This window comes from Bos mutus, chromosome 15 (genome assembly GCF_027580195.1).
Source record: "Bos mutus isolate GX-2022 chromosome 15, NWIPB_WYAK_1.1, whole genome shotgun sequence".
NCBI classification, from domain to species: Eukaryota; Metazoa; Chordata; class Mammalia; order Artiodactyla; family Bovidae; genus Bos; species Bos mutus.
In genome coordinates, this window is record NC_091631.1 from 17,461,948 (window position 1) to 17,486,246 (window position 24,299).

At 54.0% G+C, this 24,299-nt stretch overlaps 1 protein-coding gene across 1 annotated transcript in view; it reads left to right on the forward strand.

Moving 5' to 3' along the window:
• ABTB2 (ankyrin repeat and BTB domain containing 2) overlaps window positions 1-24,299 on the forward strand; it is a 187,255-nt gene that overhangs the window by 156,244 nt on the left and 6,712 nt on the right. Inside the window, 11 exon segments of the mRNA XM_070383573.1 lie at window positions 7,218-7,370; window positions 8,671-8,836; window positions 11,692-11,781; window positions 12,349-12,450; window positions 14,685-14,781; window positions 15,039-15,174; window positions 18,461-18,690; window positions 20,135-20,313; window positions 22,270-22,375; window positions 22,489-22,591; window positions 23,117-23,207. Of these exon segments, the coding sequence (XP_070239674.1) occupies window positions 7,218-7,370; window positions 8,671-8,836; window positions 11,692-11,781; window positions 12,349-12,450; window positions 14,685-14,781; window positions 15,039-15,174; window positions 18,461-18,690; window positions 20,135-20,313; window positions 22,270-22,375; window positions 22,489-22,591; window positions 23,117-23,207 (1,453 nt within the window).

A 24,299-nucleotide genomic window follows, 5' to 3' on the forward strand; every position in this document is an offset into this window, starting at 1 on the left:
GTGTGTGACCTAGAGCAAGTTACTTGACCTCTACAGGCCTCAGTTTCCCCATGTATAAAGTGGGGACAATAATAATACCTGTTTCCTAAAGTAGCAATGAGGATGAGATGAGTCAATAGATGTAAAGGGCTTAAAACAGTGCCAGGTGCTTAGCAGATGCTCTGTACACACTAGCTGTTTGTGTTTCCCGAGTAATCCTGCCTGCCTGAGGAGCTGGGCCAGGATACCCCTATTGCTACACTATTGGCCTCCCATCCATAGCTCATGTTGGGGTTCCCTGATGGGCAACCAATAGGAAGAGGTAGGGAAGTCGTTCACAGCTAATCATGACTGGGTTGTAATCTAAATTTATATCCATATGCATATCTGAGCAAGTAGAGGTTTTTCTGGTGCCTCTAATCTGTACCAGATGGGTTTTAATAAGAAAAGCATATTTCCCCGAAGAAAGCCCTAAGCCCTGCCCCTCACAGAAGTCACCTGACCCCAGGTGGAGATTCTGTTAGGGGTCAGCTGCCAGGTCCGAGGCCAAGGGACTGTGGGGGGGAGATAGTCCTCAGAGTCAGAAGAGAGATGCCTGCTCAGCTCTGACTCCAAGCTGAGCCAAACCACTCTGGTTTACCAAGCCATTCTAGAAAAATAATTAGTCCAAGATGTGAGCCAGACTAGAATCGCATCCTTTGTGCTGGGAGTGGAATCTGACTTCATTTGGGACAATGTTGGTTTCATTCTCCATGGATGTTTTGGCTTGGTGTTAGGCCACCGCAGCCCTCCGGAAATCTTGGGGGATTTGGGGGTGAGGGCCTCAGAGTTGGCAAAGCAGAGCCAACCTTGACTTTCCCAGAGCAGTCTCTGCTTGAAGAGCTGGCACTTGATTGGGAAAAGGTTGGCATCTTTGCAGGTTCCTGACTGTGCCACTTGCCAGGCCCAACCCAGGCAGCATGGCAGGGTGGGGTGCGGAAGCAGTGTGCTTCCGAGCAACGTCCTGAAGAGAGAAGGATTGGAGGGAAGGTCACCCCATTCCACCCTAGGGCTCAGCAGTGACCCTCACTGAAGGCAGGGCAAAATCAGTGCAAGAATTTAGGGCTGAGGGTGGGAGATCTTCTGGCCAGCCCCTCCCTTGACCATCATCTGTGTAGCTGGTCCTTGTGAGATTCCTTTCCTAGACTAAGGATCCTTACCTCGGGGTGGGCTGAGCTTAGATGGTGATGAGGACATCTCCTTATGGAGCTAGCCTAAGGCATCGTGGGCCTCCCCAAACCCTCCCAGCTCCAGGAGCCAGGCCTGTGCCCCATGGCACCCTCTGCTCCCAGTCAACAGTGGAAGTTAAGAAACCATGGCCCAGGTTTCCCAGGGCAGAGCTCAGGCCAGGTGTCGAGGGCCTACCCAGCCAGTGGGCACCTCCCAGACCCACCTGCCTGAATACTTGCACCCAGTCCTCATGGGTGGGCACAGAAGGGACAGACCCAGACTTGGCCTGCCCGGTGGGGACAGAGGCACAAGGTCGTATCAAGCCTGGGCCTCCAGTTCCAGGCTTGTGCCCCATCTGCCAACCTGACTCTCTCCCCAAGGCCCCTGCCCACCTGAAGGAAGAACAGAGCCTGCTTTGAGCTGGAAATTGGAGGCGTTTCCTGTTTCATGTTGTTAAGACACCGCTTATGGGACTGTAATCCCAATAAATCATATGCTTGCTGAGTGGGGCAGGGTTTGTTTTTTGGTTTTTGGTTCTTTTTTTTTCCAGGCTGCAGGGACCTCTTAAAACCAAGGCCTTAAGAGGTTTATTCTCTTTCATTTCTTTTTTAATGGGAAAAAATGGCTTTTGCAGGCCTGGTCCTGGTGAGGGGCCTTGTGAGCCTGTTAGCTTGGTATACTCAGGCTCAATTGTTTGATTAAAGAGGGAAAAGAGAAACTGAGTCACGACGCTTGGAGCTGGTCTCCCTGTTGCTGCTGAAGGGCTCTCTGACCTTAGGCGAGACACTGGGCCTCCCGCGGCCTCTGTTTCCTCCTCCTCACCCCACTTCCTGTTACAGGCTCACTCTCTTTGCTATATTTTACGAGTTCTCCACATGACATGAATTGCTATTTTATGCACACAAAGACAAATGCTTGGATTTGGTGACCCTTTTAAGTGGCCTTGTTTGTCACAGTAGCAGCCCGACCGGATGTGTTTGCAAGTGTATGTGTGGTGTTTCCGAGGTTAAGCCGCCAGCAGTCCTCAAGGACTGCAGGTCCCTCACAGTATCCCATGCCCACTCCCTCACACCCTCGCTTGTTCATGACCCCAAAGCTCCTGGGTCTGTGTTGTCCTTGCCCCTTCCCCGGTCTAGGGTTCTTGACGGCCGAGGCCCTGCACCGCCAGAAACAGTCTCCAGATCACACTCGACATAGTGGTTGTGTTTGTTGCTCTGTTTTATGAGCTGGGGTGGAGTGGGTGGTGGGCAGCTCGCTGGCAGACTTTTGCAAGCTTTACATGTTTATACTTGCAGGAAGGTTGGGGGGTTTGGAGAGGGAATTGGCTGGGCTTGATGAAGGCTGGAGCTGAGGCATTTAATAGATTCTTGCAGCCTTTTCTGCTATTATGTATTTTCTCTATCAAAAGACACTAAAATGATAGTAACAGCTAACCTTTACCAAGAACTTACCATGTGCTAAGCACTTTATGTACATACTTCTGGCTGTCTTGTGAGGTGGCCCTATTATTGGTACCCATTTTGTTGATGGGACAGCTGAGTCTAGAGAGAGAAGATAACTTGCACAGGATTATAGTTTAATTCATCAAGAGTGCAATGGATTGCAACCTAGGGCAGTCTCCCTCAAGAGCCCGTGTACTTGACCTCTGTACAGAAGGTACAGCTTTCATCTTATGGAGGCTGTGAAATAACAGCAAAAGGGTTTCTCATGATGCTAAGTGTCTAGAAACCACCAACCTAACCCCATGTTTAAAAGAAAAACAGGCCCAAAGAAGGTAATGATATGCCCAAGGTTATAGACTCAGTTCAGTGGCTTCTAGAAACTAGGATTTTCTCCCAATGAAGATTCGGTGTGGAATCCTCAGATCCTTAAGCCAAGAGTGTGCATGTTCACCACACACCATTCTAGAATTGACTGGACTGGGGCGGGATGCCAGCCCCACGCCTGAGAGCAGCCTTGCCCCAGGGCAAGGCTGCATTTGTCTGAGGCAGCAGTTCTCAGTGTGGTCTGGGGACCCTCTGGGTCCCAGAGGCTTCTCAGGAGGCCCCAGGGTCAGCATTATTTCCATAACAATGAGATGTTATTTGCCTTTTCACTCATTTTCTCACAAGTTCCTGGGGAGTTTCTCAGAGACTGTGTGACAAACAAGCATAGTATCACTCTGATGGCTGACAGAATGTGAACCTATGTATTCAGAGGTTTGAAGTTCTCTGTTTTAATTTCGGATACAGTAATTAGCGATAGAACAACACACATAAACAAAAGCTCTTTGAGAGCATGAATAATCTGTAAGAGTACAAAGGGGATCCTGAGACCAAAGCACTCGAGAACCACTGGTCCAAGGTACCAGGCCCAGCACGGGACAGGCAGTGGCTTGCGGCCAACCACAGCCTGGCGAAAAGGCAAAAAGAGGGAAGCGGGCCTTTTCCTCTGGAACCGGAGAGACCCTGGGGATGGTGCATAGCCAATCATTCCCAGCCGTGCTCCTCTGGAGCACTTTCACCCCGTGTTAGAACACAGCCGTGGCCAGTACAGATGGGAGTTTTTATAGGGATTTTCCAGAATGTCCAGTAATGAAGGCCAGCTTCTCAGCATGCCCAATGGGCTAGATGAAATAACCTGAAAGGAAATAGTAGCCTGGAGCCCGCAGGCCAAGGGAAGGATGTTACTGAGAAAGTCCATGAATTGCACGTCATTTTACTTTCCTATGGGCCACAGGTCAGCCGGTGGGTGGGCCAAGGAGAAAGGCCCAAAAGGATTATTTGGGGGGCTGCAATGGCCTTGGATGTGGACAAGTGGGCACCAGTCAGAGGCATAGTGGTAGCCTTAACCCTGGAGTATTTTTGTATGTTGAGAATATTAATCAGTGTACAATTCAGGGAAGAGAAAACACCTAGGGTGTTTTCAACAGGAAGGGATTTAATGCAGGGAATTGTGTGCCAAAAGAATCATTGTGTGGGCTCAAGGAGCAGGTCTAAGACTGAACCTCCAGGAATGACTCCAACCAAGAACAATACAAAACTTGCTATTGGGGGGCTTCTCCCTCTGAGACAACCCCAGAAACTGTAATTCAGGATTAAAGCTGGAGTCGAGAGGTTTTGCTGTTGCCTTCAGTAGCAGTACTGCTGTCTCTGAAGCACTCAGGAAGTCGGGAAATGGACACGGGAATGCTCGACAGGGGGAAAGTAATACCTCATGTTTTATGACTTGGTCTGCTAGTAGAACCAAGCAAAGAAGACACAAAGGGGACCTCCGCCTCACATCCATTTATCAGATCTCATGCAGCTGTATCTTAATGGTGAAGTCTAATTACAAAGGAGTCTGGGAAATGTAGTTTTCAGTTTTCCACCTCTCCAGCTAAGTTGGTAAATTGGAGGCTTAATGAACCAGTCCCCAGTATCTGCCCACCAGTTACCAATATTCTATCTTTTCACATGCCGAGTTGTAAGAGGCACAAGCCTGGGGAATGAATCATGACACCATCTGATTAGACTTCATGGTTTCCTGAGTTCCCTCTCGGATTTCCCGTAGGGCAGCTGGGAGATGCTGCTGAGAGCGTTTGTGGCCACACTTGGCTCTTTGTTTTGGCTGTTGGCCACAATAGGGAAGAATGGCTGGCACATCCGTGAACTATCTTTTTGTTTACGCTTCAGTCTCCAGTGCTGGTGGATTAAATAAAGCCTTCCCCTTGAATCAGAAGGACTGATATGTAGACGTAGCTTCTCTAAGCTTACCTTGCAGCACTGTGGTATAAGAACTGTAAAATTCCAAAATATTTGGGGGGAATTCAAATGGGCATTCACAACCAAGGAAGATCTTATAAACAGGAGGGTAATTCAGAAATGAATTGCGGTTCCTTCCTGGATTCTACAAGCTCCCCATTAAGGGTCCTGGCTTCCCACTCTTAACTAGTCTACACTGTGCCCTTGAAAAGTATATGTCTTTTTTTTTTTTTCTGGGCAGAAAGAGGACTTGGTCCAGAACTGAAAACTCGGGTGTATTCTGCCACATTCCTGATGCTTAGCCATCCTTTCAGTATTCAACTTAACTGAGGATCTGCTGTGTCCAGGCCCTGTGCTGGGTATACTTTGGAGAACCAGGGATGGTGGAGGCATCATTCTTGTCTAAAGAGAAATAGTCTAGTCAGGAACATGAGACATATTTATTCTAGAGTAGAGTTCTAAGGGATCTTGGAGAAGGAGGAGTATTTTCATTGGAGAAGGGATGTGGGAAGGCTTCTAGAAAGAAGTGGCATTGGAACCAGTCCTTGAAGGATAAAGAGGATCTGGATGGGCAGAGGTGAGAGCTGGTTCATTCTTTCAAGGAGGTGGGGACAGCCAGGGTGGGCTTGAGAACCATGAATGTCTGGTGGTCTGATGTGTCCTGATGAAAGGTTTGAGTCAGGGCTGGAAAGTAAGTTGGGGTGATGATCTGAGCATCCCTGAAGTCCAGGGCTACAAGCCTTTCCCAACCTTTGGCCACCTTGTCATCGCAGCAGTTGGTACAGTTAGCACACTTTGGGCTTCCCTGGTGGCTCAGACGGAATCCGCCCAAAACGCGGAGACCTGGGTTCGATCACTGGGTTGGGAAGATTCCCTTTAGGAGGGCATGGCAATCCACTCCAGTATTCTTGCCTGGAGAATCCCCATGGACAGAGGAGCCTGCTTGGCTATAGTCCCTGGCGTCACAAAGAGCTGGACATGACTGAGTGACTAATCACACAGTGCACCAGTGAAATGATTCAAATCCAGGTGTATTTTCAGAATGCCAGAACCAGGACATCAAAATAACTTCCAAATGAGCCACTTTTACAAACCCCATCTTATTATCTTATTAAATAAATAAATAAAAGGCGTCCTTTGCCCTCAAGGAGAGAAGCTTTGAAAACTTTGAAGATGACCTAAACTTTTGGAAACCTTAGAGAAGTCTCGTGAGGACATTCCCTGCAGGTGGTTTACTCAGAAGCTGAGGAGAAAGGATGGAGGTCTTCCTCCTGGACAGAAAACCTCTCTGCCTGTCTGAGGGAAAGATGGTGACAGCAGGGACCTATCGCAGGAGGAGCCCAGGATATCAGAGGAAGTGGTGGGGGGTGGTGGGACGGGGGCGGCAGGCATGAAGCCAAGACCAGCTGTCAGGGCCCCTCTGCAGCGTGGGGTCTGCTGGGCTGTGGAGCATTCTGAGGTCTCACTGTTGGAGACCAGAACAAGCAGAGGACAGACAGACAGGAGTCGAGCTTGGTGGGAAGGGCAGGGACCGGCCCTGAGGGGCAGAGCCACCATATTGCTCAACCAGGGGGCCATAGTCACCTTCCTGTGAGTGGCGCCCCCTGGTGGCCCACAAAACACCCGTGGCAGGTGCCCCCTGAGTTTGTAGCTCCGAAGCCTTGCTGAGCTGCGTCTCCTGGCCTCCTAGCCGCCTCACACCATGGCCATGGGTTCTGGGTTTGACATAGGCCCCGGGACTCCCTCCCTGGAGGACCTGGAGCACCAGGCCGGGGCCGCCAGCCTGCCACAGGAAGGGACTAGATCCATCTCAGCCCAGGGGTCAGTTGAGGGAGCGGCTGTCAGCCGTGCATGTATAGTGTGATATGCGTCATCTCACTAGGCCTTCCAGTCGTCCTGAGAAGTGGGGATCACCTCGTCTCACAGGTAAAGAAGGAAACAGCCACGGGGTGTTGTCTGTGGTGATGAAGGGGCTCAGCAGCACACCAGGGTCTGTGGGACTCTTTCCTCTGCCCCGAGCACCCTGGAGAGCCCACCTGAATTCTGTGGAGGGGGCAAGAGTCTCCAGTTCCTCTTGGGCCACCTGAGGCCCTCAGGCTCTGCTCGTGGCCCATGACAGGAATTCCTTCCAAGCCCTGACAGAGCTCCTGTGGAAGGGGACAGATCAGGGTCTCCCTGAGGAGGAAGGTCAGGTCCCCTCCACACCTCATGACTCTATGGGGGGTGGGCCCAGCCTCCATGGCTGTCCTGAGAGGGGGTGCTCAAGGGGGTGCCTGACCCTCTCTCTCTCTCTCTGCCGGCCCCCAGGCCCTTCATGCTGCTGCCACCACTGATGGAGTGGATGCGTGTGGCCATCACGTACGCGGAGCACCGCCGCAGCCTCACCGTGGACAGTGGTGATATCCGGCAGGCGGCCCGGCTGCTGCTGCCCGGCCTGGACTGCGAGCCCCGGCAGCTCAAGTATGGAACCGGGGAGGAGTGAGGTGGGGAAGGCCTGGGTAAACCCGCTGCTCCCTCACTCTCCTGGATCAGGAGGGAGCCGAAAGCAGGGGCTGCAGCCGACTCGTTGGATCTGCTCTAAGGCGCTCTCTTCGTGAGCCCACCTGTTAGAACTGATCTGTTCTGGACCTGGGCTGCTCTCCAGTGTGTCCTCTGCAGCCATGGGTCTGGCACAGAGCAGACTCCCATTTGCATTTTGGGTGAGAGAGCGCTCACAGTGGGACTATTGGGCTACACAGCAGAGTAGGCCCTCCCTGCGGTTGCCACCACTTTCTGGAGCACTTCCTAGGTGCAGGCCAGTGCTGAGCTCTCCTATTTTATATGCTTTTTCTCCGTTCTTTGACAACCTCAGAGAAGAAGGGGCTTTAATGCCCATTTTACAGCTGGAGAAGCTGAGGATCAGGAGGAGCAGTAACTTGCCCACAGATTCTCAGCTAGCAAGCTGACCATGCCCGAATTTGAAGCCAGGCCCGTGTGGCCCCAAGCCTGGGTCCTTAGTTCCTTCTCAGTGTGCCTCTGTTGTGTTGGACTGGCCTCTTGAAGTTGTTCCAGAGGAACGGTCCCCTGGCCATCCTTGACCTGGGAGAGCCTCGCTTTGCCCTCCCCTTCTTCTGTCTCCATTGTAAATGCTACGACCTCATCCTGTGACACGTGTTTTCTACTCTGTGGCCCAATCAAGGCTCCAGGCAAAAGCCACCTATCGAAAGCCCGTGGCTCACCCTCTGCAGACCATGGCTGTCCTTGGTAGGATGGCTTGGCTGCACCTGGGAGTCTGGTCCACTCTCTGCCGTTTCTTTGGTGCTTCCGGGCCTCACCAGGAAGCACGGAGGGGAGAGGATGGAGCATCGAGGACTGGAACTTGGCCTCAATGACCATTCTTGAGAACAAATACAGCCTACTCCGTCCAAAAAAAATACACAGCCGAGTACTCTGTGTGGCCCAAACCCCAACCAGAGCTTCTTCCACCTCAGAAAGTCCCCTGAGAGATCATTTTGTGGGGGATTTCATTTCTGATCGTTGACAGCTCCCAAGAGCTCAGAGCACTTCTTTAGCATGTTTATAGAAAAGCCGAAGCGTGTGCTCTTCCTGTCACCCAGCATGACATGGCCAGTCACAGCCGATTAGATGGTAATTCCCTGTCCTCCCCGTCCACACCATGCTCACGCCTCACATCGGCCTAGCACAGCAGAGTCACCTCTTGTAGCGAGGCCATGTCCTAGCAGAAACAGCCAGACTTGAACACCTGGTCTCCTCTGTGCAGACCCGAATGCTGTTTCAGTTCCTTCCGGAGGCTGGATGCCCGAGCGGCTACTGAAAAATTCAACCAGGACCTGGGCTTCCGCATGCTCAACTGCGGAAGGACCGACCTCATCAGCCAGGCGATCGAAGCCCTGGGCCCCGACGGGGTGAACACCATGGATGACCAGGTGCGTTCCGAGTGCTCCGCCAGGCAGGCTCAGGACCAGAGTCCGCAGTGATGTGCGACTGCGGTAACCGGTGGTTCAGTCTGTTCTGTCCCAGGCCTGAGACCCGCCCACTCAGCTGTGTTTCTAAGAAGCGGGTTCCTCCCGAATCACACTCTGCCGTCTACGTAGATGGCCAACTCAGAGACTTCCCAGGCACCCCTTGTAAATCATTTGTAACGGGCATTCGGCTTCCCCTCACTGGAAAGCTGGAGGCTGTCCCAGATGGTGCAGGGCTGGGAGAACGTCCAGAGAAATCAGCTTGATAGAGAGCTAGGGATAATGATCACTGAGACTTGTATTAGGGCATCCTGTGTGCCACGCTCCAGTAGAAATCCTTGCCTTCATGAGTTAACATGCTAGAGGAGGAGACAGATGCTAAGAAACACAAAGTCATGAAATGCAGAGTATGTTAGTGAAAAGTGCTGATGCATTAAATGAAGCCAGAAAAGGGGACAGGAAGTGTTGGAGGCGATGGAGGAATTTTAGGCAGATTTTGACCGGAGTTTTTTGACCTGCTTTCGTTTTTGTTTTTGCTGTGAAGAGCTGGCATTTATACAGCACTTCCTGTGTTCCAGGCAGTGTTCTAAGCACTTTGCACAGATTAACTCATTTAATCTTAACCACAGCCCTGTAAAGTAGGATTCATCCCCATTTTATAGATAGGGAGCCTGGGGTACAGAGCTCACACAACTAATGAGGAGCAGAGCTGGGATTAGAAGAATCCAAGCAGGCCGACCCCAGGCCCTTCCCCACCTGTGGGAGATGCAATTTTTATCTGATGCAGTTGCGTGAGCTTCCCCAGGGTAATGGCACTGTAGTTTAGAAGTCCACAAGAAAGGTTGGGGGAAGTTAAACGGCAGCTGAGAGGTCAGGTAGAGGTCACGTGGCACCCTCGGATGAGATGCTGACACGGCAGAGGCTGTGATGAGGTGCCTGGGGAACCCAAGCCAGAGTGGACTTTGGCAAGTCAAGCAGGAGCAGTCAGGGAAGGATTCTTCCTGAGTCGTGCTGGAGGGAGGGAGTGGGAGGTGGATGCAGCAGAGAGGAGTGGGGGAAGGCATCCCAGGGAAGGGAGATGCTGGGAGCCAGAGCATCGGGGCGGGACAGTCAGGCATGTGCTGGGACAGGAAACCACGAGGCTGAGGGAGTTGCTGCAGGAGGGCTCCGGGAGGTGACAGGCTGGGCGTCATATCTCCCCAAGGTGCCTCTGTCGACGCGAGCTCCAGGGCTTTCATCCTGGGGGAGATGTCTTCCTCCTCCAGTGCAGGGTGGGGAAGCCCATGGACGCCAGCCTCACAGGGCTGGAGTTTAGTCCTCCCATCGTAGCTGTGGCAGCTCGGACAAGCTGCTTTACCCCTGAGCCTGTCTCCTCGCCTCCAACTTGTGGGATAACAAGTTGCCTGCCCCCTAGACTTCTGCATCACACCTAGTAGATGCTCCATAAAGGTGCCTCCATGTCTGTTGGTGTCGATAGGATGATTATCCCTGAAATCTGTTCATCAGTGTCTCTTGATTTAACCTCTTTAGGGGGAGGGACCAACATGCAAAAAAAAGTAGTTTCTCCTTACAGGACGTGTCGACGGCTTATAGTCTGAATCACATACAGACCTGTGGAGAAAAAAGAAGTCAAGCTTGTGCCGAGGGGAATAAAACAAAGTCAGGTTCTCACTCAGTGGCTTTTCTCTCAATGCCCCAGTCCTGTTTGTTCCCTCAGCCTCGGTGTTTATAGAATGATCTGTGGGGTAGATAGACCTCTCAGCCATGATTAATCTCGGGCCATTTCTTTATCTCTGGGCGCTAGGCAAGGATTTATGAGGTAAGGAGATCTTGTCTACACACAAATAACCTAATAAATAACATCGCGGGGCTCCAGACAAACGCTTGCCAGCATCCAGCTGTGGAATAGTGCTTTCCACTGCGGCCTTTGCTGTTACTGGCCACAGAGGAGATTCCCGGCCAGGGGGTGGCTCTGTTAACCACCCACCTAAATTCGGGTAGGGATTGGGCCTCAGCTTTCAGAAAAGCTCAGAACTGCTCACAGCAAGAGACGTTCACGTCAACCTCTCCACCCTGTGTGAGACGCCTCAGGGAGAAGAGCTTCTGGGCTCATGCAGGCCTGGGTTCCATCTGAGTCCATCCTCTTACAAATTGTGTGACTGTCGGGCAAGTCAGTCCCCGTCTCCGCTCCTCATCTGTGAAGCCGGGATAATAGCAGAACCTCCCCAATAGGGATGGTATGGTCACTAAGTGAGATGATGCATGTAAAGCAGTTCACACGGTGATTTACCAGCGCAGGGCCTGGGGTGGATGTGGATATGTCAGTGTAGCATGGCAGCCGTGATGGTGGTGGTGTGTTATTTTAATTAGCTAGCTCATCCTTACTTAGCTGGGCCAAGCACTTTATACATAGTAACTCATACTCTTTACAGCAACCCAGTGAGGTAGATACTGTTGTTATTCCCATTTTAAAGATAAAGTAACTGAGGCACAGAGGAGGACAAGTAACTTGTACAAAGTTTACAGCAGGGGTTGCCTTTGTACTGGAGTCTGGCTGTAGGGCCTGTGCCCTTTGCCCCTCTGGTGACCTGTAGTGCTCATGCAAATGTCCCCTACTCATCCTTCAGGTGTCATATGTCCCCTGAGCCTGAGAGGGGCAGGCCCAGCCCCTTCTGTCCAGCGCAAGGCCCAAGATTGTTCCAGATGAGCAGCTGGTCAAGCAGGAGACCTCTATCTGGTTTCCAGGGCAGACACCTATGGAACACGTGTCCTCACATGGTATTTCCAGACAGTTTAGCATCTGTGTTTGCTTCACATAGGGTATGACGCCACTGATGTATGCCTGTGCTGCTGGGGATGAAGCCATGGTCCAGATGTTGATTGATGCTGGAGCCAACTTGGACATCCAGGTGAGAAAGCCCCAAAGGGCTGCCCTGGGCCCCCAACCCAGTGAGAGAACACCCCAAGGTCGTCATCATCCATGCTGGCTGTGATGATTTGGACAACAGAGTAGATGTGTCTCAGAGAACTGGAAATATAAGATACACAGAGATCATAGTTAGCAAAGATGGTTTTTTCTCAAGATTCGGGCTTTCTGCCAGAGAAGTGAGCTCAGAGGGGAGTCCACTGGAGAGAATGGCCATGATTCTGTTACTGTAGCCCTTTTCCCCTTTTATCAAATTAGTCCCCAGCCATCCCTACCATCTCCAGACGCTTCTTGCTCTACCTCCTTCCAAGGCATAAAGTGTTCCCCTTCTGCCATCTCTTTGCCCAGGGCAGACATCACTAATTGAACATCCTTTTGAGCCTTGTCCACAAGGTACTCCAGGCAGACGTTGCCAATCGAATATAGAAAGCACTTGAGTTGACTCCTGGCCACCATCCCTGCAGGGCTCCCCCTTAGCTCAGGCCCCGTGTCACCCACCCAGGAATGTCACTCACCTTGGAAACACTGATCCCTTGTGGCATTTTCCCAGGTTCCAAGCAACTCTCCCAGGCACCCCTCCATCCACCCGGATAGCCGTCACTGGACCTCGCTGACGTTTGCTGTGCTGCATGGACATATCTCTGTGGTCCAGGTGAGCTCCTGCCAGGTGTGCCATGCGCCCCCAGCTTGCCAGATGGGCTGAACCCCAAGCGTAGCCCCAGCCTCACATGTCTTGAGTGGGATCAGAGACACCAGAGACACTGGTTAAGGCCAGCTCACTGGGTCAGCAGGACAGAGACTCAACTGGTTTGCCCCAAGGAGCAGGCTCTAGTGAGCAGGCTCTAACCTGAGATTTTAGGGAACAAGATGCAGGCCCAAATGATCCCAGGCCTGCCTGGCCTCTCTGCCTCTGTGGGTGAGTCTCGGGCTGTGCTGGAATCTGGAATCTGTGCAGATGTGCTCAGATCTGCACAGATGTGTTTCTTTCCTCCAACCATCCTTCCAGTCCTGAGCTGTTCTTACTCCCTCATGAATTCTATGGCTTATACCATGCGGTCCTTCTGGTTCTGCCCCTCCCCGTTAGCAGCCATAGTCTCTCAGCATCTCAGTTCCTGAGAGAAGACTCAGATTGACACTGCTCGCCTGTCACTTGACACCGCTCAGCCAAGTCACACTGTGCCCACCTTGGCCCCGGTAGCTGTGCTGGCTGAGGGTCAGGGCAGGCCTGGAAGTGGAAGCTATGGACGGGGCATGGCAACACTGCCACTCGGCTCCTAGACTCCTTCTCTCCTCAGGACTGCAGGGTTCCAGAAACTCCTTCCTGGGAGTTTGCATGACACCCTTGCCATCTGCTGGATTGCGGGTCCCTCAAGGGCAGGGGTCATGTTGACCTGTTTGCTGTCCACACAGTCCTGGCCTATACGAGAGATTCTGTAGCCAGTAGTCAGTAGGTTGGCTGCCATATCCTGCCCGCTTTTCGGTGGCTGTCCTCCTGAGCCCTTGAGCAGGGTTCCACCCTGACCCAGACCGACCTGCAGGGCCGTGCCCTGGGCTTGTCTGGACTGGTGCCCAGTTTCACCCTGTCGGGCAGGTCTCTGTCTTCCTCCGCTGCTTTGGTGCTCTGGCTCAGACAGCGCTGCCGCAGCTGCTGTCTGACTGATGAGAGCCTCCCGCCAACAGCCACCGCCACACCCACATTGTAGGGAGACTGAGAGGTCAGCCTGGACCCTTCACACCTGGTCCCAGGTGAGGGGTGGGTAGGATTGGCCTAATTGCTCAAGCGCGGTCTCTGAGGAGGCTCAGTCTCTGGAAACCTGGGAGGGTTGGAAAGGCGGCTCCCTCCAGAGCAGCCAGTCAGGAAGGGTGAGATGGACTGAAGTCACCTGGTGGTGTGCTGACACCACCCCCGCCCAAGGCAAAGCCAGCCAGCCCAGCGGGCACCGCTTGGTATCTGTCAGCCCTGCTCCGTCTGTCCCCTGCAAGGCCTGCCCTTGCCAGAACCAGGAGAGGCCACCTGGTGTCCCAGACAGCCAGGTTCTGTTCCAGCCCTGCACTGCCCAGCCTTGGGCAGCTCATGGAACCTCTTTGAAGGGAGCCCTAGAAGCCACTGGTTACTGAACCCCTATGGAGAATTGAGCACCTCTTCACTTAATCCCCAGCAATGTTGCAAGACAGGCCTCTCTCCCATTTTCTAGATGAGGAAGACGGAGGATTGGGGAGTTGAGATACCTGCCCCAGATCACCCACTCGCTGGTGGCCAGCACTGCCACTCAGCTCTGACCCTATTGGCTCTGTCTTTCCCACAACCTCTGCTGTGTCAAGAGCCTCAGATTCCCCTGGTTGATTGGACGGTGTTGCCTACTATTCTTGGGCTCCCCGGGTGGTGCTAGTGGTAAAGATCCTAGCTGCCAATGCAGAAGACATAAGAGATGCGGGTGCAGTCCTTGGGTCAGGAAGATCCCCTGGAGGAGGGCGTGGCAACCTACTCCAGTATTCTTGCCTGAAGAAGCCCATGGACAGAGGAGCCTGATAGGCTATGGTCCATAGGGTCGCAAAGGATCAGATATGACTGAAGCGAGTTAGCACACACCTACCTTCTATTCTTCACTGTGGCCAGTTTGTAGGAAACTGTTTGAAAGGGGGAGATAGCTCAGAGGTCCCTATAGCTCCGGGGCTTGGTCCAAGACCACAAAAAGCGGAGGGGAAGACTCTGAGCACTTAGAGCCGTGAAGGTAACCAGGAGTTCTACAATTCTGGATGCCTGAGGGAGCTGGCTCTTGGTCACATGCCAGGAGAAAACTAAAGGTCACTCCCCAAAGCCTCCCCTGCACCCGACCCAGGCGACACTCCCCTCCATGCTCAAGTGCCCTTCCTGTGCCTTGGCAGTTGCTCCTGGATGCTGGCGCCCACGTGGAGGGCTCTGCAGTGAACGGCGGCGAAGACAGCTATGCGGAGACGCCCCTGCAGCTGGCCTCTGCGGCCGGTAGGTGTACCGCTGCCCTGCCCAGCCAGGGTCCCTGACTGCCCTGCAGTTCCACCTGGCCCTCCTCACAGTGTCACCCTGCCTGGCTGAGCCGCACACAAAGACCCCCATGGCAAGCCTTGAAACCCCTGCTTCAGGTCACCAGGGGCTCCCCCTCACTCCATCATCAGTGTTTCTATGGTGCTCAGTGCTCAGACAGGCCCAGCAGAGGGGCAGCGACGTGGGTGCTGGAAGCATTCCTGGCCCGTCTCTTTCAGGGAACTACGAGCTGGTCAGCTTGCTGCTTAGCCGGGGCGCCGACCCCCTCCTCAGCATGCTCGAAGCCAACGGCATGGCCTCCTCCCTCCACGAGGATATGAACTGCTTCAGCCACTCGGCCGCCCATGGCCACAGGTACCCACCCGGGGCTTCCTGCCCCATGTTCTGTGGAGCATGAAGCAGGCTCTCAGGAGCAGAAGAGCTAGGCCTGGAGATCTTTCCAGAGATGGAGGGAGGGGTGGATAGAGTGTAGCTGCCTGCACACCAGCCAGAAAGAAGATACAGGTCTTCAGGCAGCATGTGGGCCCAGAAGGTGGAGGCCTGGAAACACGGGGTGGTGGGTGCCCAGGGAAGGCCCTCCCATTCCCCCATAAGACCCTCCACCTGCAGCCACCCAGGGCTGCCCCAGGACCCCATCCGTTCCTATGCCTGGGCTGCTTCTCCATTGCCTGCCACAGCCTGGAGCGCTAGGGGCTTCCACCCAGACTTCAACTCCACCATGAAGATGCTCCTGGCAGCTCTGCTAGAAATCACATCCTGCTCCAGGAGCGGATGGTGGACCCTGCTTTTTAGGGGCCAGGCCTGCCTGGGGGTGTGACAGGGCAGAAGTGAGACCAGAACAGCTGGTCTCACCTAACCAGAGTTAGGCTGCTCTGGGGTCAAAGGGCAACAGGGAAGAGGTGAGTAGAAGACAAAGAGGGACTCCCTTAAGGGACCTGGGTCATCCCACTGTTGCTCTGTCAACTCAGCGGGTTAACAGAGTACCCAGTGTTGCACAGCCCAGCCTCCATCACAAGGTGGGGAAGGGGTTGGGGAGGGGCAGGCAGGTCTGCAGGGAGACAGCTCTACCCCCAAGTGGCCTGGGGGCCTGCCCATGAGACACAGGATGCGACAGAAGAGCCTGGGGCTTGGAACCCCCTCTGAGTCTGCATCCCGCTCGGTGTGACATGAGCAAGATGTATTCATCACCCATGAATACTGAGGTTCCTCTCTCAGGGAGGGTTAAATGCACTGGTACATGGCAACATCAGGATTGCTGGGAGAAACATCAATAACCTCAGATATGCAGATGATACCACTTTCATGGCAGAAAGTGAAGAAGAACTAAAGAGCTTCTTGATGAAGGTGAAAGAGGAGAGTGAAAAAGCTGACTTGAAACTCAGCATTCAAAAAACTAAGATCATGGCATCCAGTCCCATCACTTTATGGCATGTAGATGGGGAAACAATGGAAACAGTGAAAGACTTTATTTTCTTGGGCTCCAAAGTCACTGTGGATGGTGACCGCAGCCATGAAATCAAAACATGCTCGCTCCATGGAAATTGTGAAAGTGCTGCACTCAATATGCCAGCAAATTTGGAAAACTCTGCAGTGGCCATAGGACTGGAAAAGGTCAGTTTTCATTCCAATGCCAAAGAATGTTCAAGCTACCACACAATGCATTCATCTCATGGCATCCCCAGAGAAGGCAATGGCACCCCACTCCAGTACTCTTGCCTGGAAAATCCCATGGATGGAGGAGCCTGGTAGGCTGCAGTCCATGGAGTTGCGAAGAGTCAGACATGACTGAGCTACTTCACTTTCCCTTTTCACTTTCATGCATTGGAGAAGGAAGTGGCAACCCACTTCAGTGTTCTTGCCTGGAGAATCCCAGGAATGGGGGAGCCTGGTGGGCTGCCGTCTATGGAGTCGCACAGAGTCGGACACAACTGAAGCAACTTAGCAGCAGCAGCACGCTAGTAAAGTAATGCTCAAAATTCTCCATGCCAGGCTTCAGCAATACGTGAACCATGAACCTCCAGATGTTCAAGGTGGATTTAGAAAAGGCAGAGGGACCATAGATCAAATTGCCAACATCCGCTGGATCATCAAAAAAAAAAGAGTTCCAGAAAAACATCTACTTCTGCTTTATTAACTATGCCAAAGCCTTTGACTGTGGATCACAACAAACTGTGGAAAATTCTGAAAGAGAGAGGAATATCAGACCACCTTACCTGCCTCCTGAGAAATCTGTATGCAGGTCAAGAAGCAATAGTTAGAACTGAACATTGGAAAAACAGACTGGTTCCAAAACTGGGAAAGGAGTATGTCAAGACTGTATATTATCACCCTGCTTATTTAACTTATATGAAGAGTACATCATGAGAAATGCTGGGCTGGAGGAAGCACAAGCTTCATCAAGATTGCCAGGAGAAATATCAATAACCTCAGATATGCAGATGACACTACCCTTACGGCAGAAAATGAAGAACTAAAGAGCCTCTTGATAAAAGTGAAAGAGGAGAGTGAAAAGTTGGCTTAAAGCTCAACATTGAGAAAACTAAGATCCTGGCATCCTGCCACTTCATGGCAAATAGATGGGGAAACAGTGGAAACAGTGGCTGACTTTATCTTTTTGGGCTCCAAAATCACTGCACATGGTGACTGCAGCCATGAAATTAAAAGACGCTTACTCCTTGGAAGGATAGTTATGACCAACCTAGACAGCATATTCAAAAGCAGAGGCATTACTTTGCCATCTGTCTAGCAAGGCTATGGTTTTTCCAGTAGTCATGTATGGATGTGAGAGTTGGACTATAAAGAAAGCTGAGTGCCAAAGAATTGATGCTTTTGAACTATGGTGTTGGAGAAGATTCTTTTTTTTTTGGGAGAAGATTTTGAGAGTCCCTTGGACTGCAAGGAGATCAAACCAGTCAATCCTAAAGGAAATCAATCCTGAATATTCATTGAAAGGACTGATGCCAAAACTGAAGTTCCCAATACTTTGGTCACCTGATGCAAAGAGCCGACTCATTGGAAAGATGCTGGGAAAGATAAAAGTCAGGAGGAGAAGGGGACAACAGAGGAAAAGATGGTTAGATGGCATCACCAACTCGATGGACATGAGTTTGAGCAAGCTCCTAGAGGTGATGAAGGAAGGACAGAGAAGCCTGGCGTGCTGCAGTCCATGGGGTCGCAAAGACTTGGACACAACTGAGCCACTGAACAACAGCGTGGGAATATGCAAGTCAGCTGCTATTAGGATGATTGTTGTGTATCAGGCTCTGCATGTGATGTCACTTGAGCCTCACATTAACTGGGAGAGGACGATACTGACTCCCCATGCTACACTGACAGACCCATCAGGGCTCAGAGAGGTAGAACAACCTGTCAGATCGCACAGGATGGCAGAGCCTGCTTGGCCCCAGAGCTCATGACTTCTCAGCAGTACCCGGATGGCAGAAGGGAGAGGTCTTCTGCACCTTTCCCTGACTCACCTGGGGGCCCAGCCTGCCTGGGAAGGGAAGACCATGAGCCCTTTTTGCCCGCAGACACCCCGTAGTTGGCCCGTCTGGGCCACAGGACGCTGAAAGGCAGCTCGGCAGGCACCATCCATGGCGGGAGCCTTGGACATCGCCCTTCTTTGTCCCTTTCCCTGCAGGAACGTCCTGAGGAAGCTCCTGACGCAGCCACAGCAGGCCAAAGCGGACGTGCTGTCCCTGGAGGAGATCCTGGCTGAGGGCGTGGAAGACAGTGATGCGTCCAGCCAGGGCAGCGGCAGCGAGGGGCCCATGCGACTGAGCCGGACACGCACCAAGGCCCTCCAGGAGGCCATGTACTACAGCGCAGAGCACGGCTACGTGGACATCACCATGGAGCTGAGGGCGCTGGGTGAGGCCACGTGGTGTGCATGTACAGACACAGGCACACACAGAGACACACACACACATGCTGTGCTGCTCCTCAGTGTGCATGCACGCACGCACACACACACACACACACACGAGAGGGCCAGGCCCACAGGCCAGACAGGCCAGGAGGCAGTGGAGTGCAGGGAGGGCCTCCGTCCTCTCAGACCAAGATAGGTGGTGCCCTGAGCCTCAGATAGTCCTCAGTGGGGACATATCAAAAGCCTCACCCAGCCTTGTGCCCTCAGGGCCCCCAGCTTCCCTGGTCGAGGCCTGGGCATGTGGGAGCGTCTAGAGCACCAGGAGTCCACATTTCTGGTCAGTGAGATGCTCTCCAGTCCATCAGCCCGCCTCCCCCCTTCCTTGGCCTGCAAGCTTGCAGACTTCTTTCCTCCCAGGCGGCTGGTCAGACAGACCTGGGGGAGATCCCAGCCCTGCCACGTTCCCTAGTGCTCCTCCCCTACGGATGTGAAGTCGTCACACACAGCACAGGGCCCGGCACCCACTAACCATGGGCGTTCAGTGCATGACGACAGCATCGCTCCTCTCCCTGGGGGCCATGACACATGAACACCCAGCGCTGGGCCAAGGAAGCGGGAGCCACATGGCCCTCTGGGGGCGGGCCAGCCTCAGTGCTCTTCCCTATGAAATGGGAATATCACTCCTGCACACAGTCAGTAAACCAGGGATGCTACCCTTGGCACCATGTCCCCAGGGAATGCCATCAGACCTTTTTAAATCCACAGTGAGGCTGGGGAGTAAGAAGCAATCTCTAATTACTGGAAACATCGCTAGTTTTTGTCATGACCTTTACAGAGCAGCTTTGGATTACTCTGCGGCCCCAGTGACACACTCCAGGGAGCTGGTAAACAGTAATTACATGGCACTGCATGTGAACAGACACACCAGGGAGCCAGGTGCTGGGAAAAGCCCTCAGTGACAGAACAGGGTTCATTTCAGGCTTCTAGACCGGCATGGGGTCCTCTTGTCCCCAAGCGCCCTGCATATCCTCCGGGTGTTCGAGTCTCTGGGGCCACCCCTCCTAATTATAATGGTTCCTCCCCAGTAGGTAATTCCGGGGCCTGACAAGCCAGTGGGGCCAGTGTGGGTGCTGGGCCTGCACTTGAAGGCTCCCAGGCTGAGCTGTGGATATTCAGAGCTCAGGCTCCCTGCACTTGGCCTGAAGCCATTCCTCCACCTCATCTGATGGGAACTTTGAGACCATTTTATGTCTCAGGGAGGCCTGTCAGGGTGAACGAATGCTTTCCTTACTGGCTGCGCTGAGCTGCAGAGAGGGAGTGCCCCCGGTTGGGCAGGCATCAGGTGCATTGGCCTGCCAGAAAGGGGGCTGTCATGAGGTGGGCTCAGTGGTCCCTTTGGGGAGCGCTCTGCCCGGGGGGTGACTGCCCTACCCCTTCCCGGCCCAGGCGTCCCCTGGAAGCTGCACGTCTGGATCGAGTCTCTGAGGACGTCCTTCTCCCAGTCTCGGTACTCGGTGGTGCAGAGCCTCCTGCGGGATTTCAGCTCCATCAAGGAGGAGGAGTACAACGAGGAGCTGGTGACCGAGGGCTTGCCACTCATGTTTGACATCCTCAAGACCAGCAAGGTGAGACAGCCCCGGAGGCCCCAACAGCCCCAGGACAGACCCGGAGACTGACACACAGGCAGACAGACCGCAGGATGCAGACAGACCACAGGACGGACCTGGAGACTGGCACACAGGCAGATAGACCGCAGGACGCAGACAGACCACAGGATAGACCTGGAGACTGACACACAGGCAGACAGACCACAGGACGCAGAGACCACAGGATGGACCCGGAGACTGACACCCAGGCAGACAGACTGCAGGATGCAGACAGACTATGGGACAGACCCGGAGACTGGCACACAGGCAGACAGACTGCAGGACGCAGACAGACCACAGGATAGACCTGGAGACTGGCACACAGGCAGACAGACCACAGGACGCAGACAGACCACAGGATAGACCTGGAGACTGACACACAGGCAGACAGACCACAGGACGCAGACAGACCACAGGATAGACCTGGAGACTGACACACAGGCAGACAGACCACAGGACGCAGACAGACCATGGGACAGACCCGGAGACTGGCACACAGGCAGACAGACCACAGGACAGACCACAGGAGACAGACACACAGGCAGACAGACCACAGGACGCAGACAGACCATGGGACAGACCCGGAGACTGGCACACAGACAGACAGACTGCAGGACGCAGACAGACCACAGGATGGACCTGGAGACTGACACACAGGCAGACAGACCACAGGACGCAGAGACCACAGGATGGACCCGGAGACTGACACACAGGCAGACAGACCGCAGGATGCAGACAGACCACAGGACGGACCACTGGCACACAGACAGACTGCAGGACAGGCAGACAGACCACAGGATGACACACAGGCAGACAGACCACAGGACGCAGAGACCACAGGATGGACCCGGAGACTGACACCCAGGCAGACAGACTGCAGGATGCAGACAGACTATGGGACAGACCCGGAGACTGGCACACAGGCAGACAGACTGCAGGACGCAGACAGACCACAGGATAGACCTGGAGACTGGCACACAGGCAGACAGACCACAGGACGCAGACAGACCACAGGATAGACCTGGAGACTGACACACAGGCAGACAGACCACAGGACGCAGACAGACCACAGGAGACCTGGAGACTGGCACACAGGCAGACAGACTGCAGGACGCAGACAGACCACAGGACCCGAGACTGGCAGACAGACAGACAGAAGCAGACAGGATGGACCCTGACACACAGGGGCGCAGACAGACCACAGGATAGACCTGGAGACAGACAGACCACAGGATAGACCTGGAGACTGACACACAGGCAGACAGACCGCAGGACGCAGACAGACCATGGGACAGACCCGGAGACTGGCACACAGGCAGACAGACTGCAGGACGCAGACAGACCACAGGATAGACGTGGAGACTGACACAAAGGCAGACAGACCGCAGGACGCAGACAGACCACAGGATAGACCTGGAGACTGACACACAGGCAGACAGACCGCAGGACGCAGACAGACCACAGGACGGACCCGGAAACTGACACACAGGCAGACAGACTGCAGGGCGGACAGACCACCCCACAAAGGCAGACAGACAGGGGGACAGACCACAGGGACCTGGGGACTGACACACACAGGCAGACACAGGGGCACCCTGACACACAGGCAGACAGACTTAGGGACAGCCCCCTCACAGGGACAGAAGGACACAGGCACCCTGCAGGTGGACGTCCAGCCCTCGCCCGGCCCCACGTTGCCTGACTGCAGAGGCTGGGGGTCTGTCTTGGCGGGAGCCTGGCCAAGAAAGCAATCAGGGGAGTCGGTGTGGAAGGACCGGGCCTGCCTCGCCAGACCAGATCCAGGTGGAATGAAGGGCAGTGCTGCGCTGATCCTGGCCTGGACTTTTGAAGCTGGCCTGGCATACCTGGAGCTGTAAACACACGGCCTCCAGATGGGGGTCCAGCTGACGGCCCTCCCTGCCTCTCCCCCCACAGAACGACTCGGTCACGCAGCAGCTAGCGGCCATCTTCATGCACTGCTATGGCAGCAGCCCCATCCCCCGCATCCCTGAGCTCCGCAAGACGCTGCCGGCCAGGCTCGGTGAGGCCTCCCCACCTCCTCTCCCCTCCCTCTCATCTCTGTCCTCCTTCCCCCTCCCAAGTGCCTGGGCGGCGGGCGCCTCCATCATCCCCTTCTCCTTCCCCCTGCGACAGATCCTCACTTTTTGAACAACAAGGAGATGTCAGATGTGACCTTCCTCGTGGAAGGAAAGCTGTTTTATGCACATAAAGTCCTGCTGGTGACGGCTTCTAACAGGTAGGCAGCCCAGATAACGAATTCTCTGCCCCCCTGGGAAGCGGGGTGGTGGGGGGGTGCAGCTTCATTTAGATATGAGGTGACGGGCAGGCTGGAGAAGAGCCTCTACCCTAGAGAGAGTGGTCACAGAGCAGGGGACCCCCCCCACACCCACAGGGGATAGAGGGACAGTCAAGAGGGGACCCAGAGTTCTCCAAGAGGAGCTGAGTCATTCTGGTCAAGCCATTGCTTTTGATGATTAGAAATCATGAGTGTTCTAACATGAAGGTTGGTTTTCCAGCCACAGGTGTTACAGTCACTAAGCTAGAGGGCAGCTGGGACAGGTCAGGGCTCAGCCCAGCCGTCTGTCAGCCTAGGACGATGTAAAACGTCACTTGCCCAGAATTCTTTTTCGAGCACAGCAGTGATTTTTAAAATGCTCCTGTCCCCTGGTGACCGGTCAGGCGATGGATGGGGCCTTTGCCACACGGTGATGGAATAAAAGTCACATTCAAGCCCTTCCTTGTCTCATCTCCTTGGCTCCAGGTTCAAGACGCTGATGACCAATAAATCAGAGCAAGATGGCGATGGCAGCAAAACCATCGAGATCGGCGACATGAAGTACCACATTTTCCAGGTGTGTGTACCTCAGCGCTGAGGGCTTTTCTAGGGGTGCCCCTCCCCCAGGACCCCGACCCTGGCTGGTCCATCTGGGTGGGGTCAGCTGTGAGTCAGTCAGAGTCTTCCCCTCCATCCCTAATGCCTTCTGTGTTTTGCTGACTCAGTGGTCAGGTTGGAGCATCTAGGCTTTTTCCAGCCAGGGTAGCCTTTCCCTTGTGAGTTTGCAGCTTCAGAGTCTGTTTCATGGGCCCTGAGCTCTAACCACTGGGTGAGGGGTCTGGGCAGCCTGACGGGCATGTAAGGACAGGTGCACACCACACATGCAACTTGTGAGCCCTTGTCCTAAGTGAGCTCCCAGTGCACAGACTTGCCTGAGCACTTGTTGGGAATGCAGAGCCTCAGGCCCCATGCCAGGACTCCCCACAGTTTAACAAAACCCCAGGTGGGTGGAGAGTGGCGTGCGTGCACCGGTGTGGGCCCATCACTCCTTCCCGGCATCAGACCCTAGCCGCGCCGGCTAAGCAGAAAGAGCCACGGGGAGCCCATCCTGGTCGTGAGAGATCATCGAGGTCAGGACTTGAACGTCAGAGGTTGCGTGATGGACGCTCCACAGGCTGGCTGCCAGGAGTGGCAGGCGAGGTCTGGAAGGGACTGGCTGGGGTCTAAGCTGATCCCCAGTGGGGAGCTCCTTTCTAGAAAGTGGTCTTCAGGCTGTAGGGGTGACCCTTAGGGGCTGAGACGAAGGCTAAGAGGCAGCTGGTATGTGAGCCCAGGACCTGGCCTTGCCCGGGACAGGCTTGTACCTAATGTGGAGATCACAGCCTCACAGAAGCATGAGGGCCACCATCTAAAAGGGTTTAGTCCCTCTCTCTTGTTCCCGGCAGTCATCTGTGTAGCATTTAGTCACTTATGGGTACCATGGAGGCAGTGGTAAACAGGACAGGGACCCTGGCCTCCAGGAGACAGGATTATGAACGAATGTGACTGGGAGTGGTGGGGGAGGCGCCAGCAGTGCAGGAAGGGGCGCTGAAGCTGCGGAGGAGGAAATTTCCTGGGGACCAGGGTAGTCAGCCAGGTATCGGGAACTCCAGGTAGACAGAGCAATGCA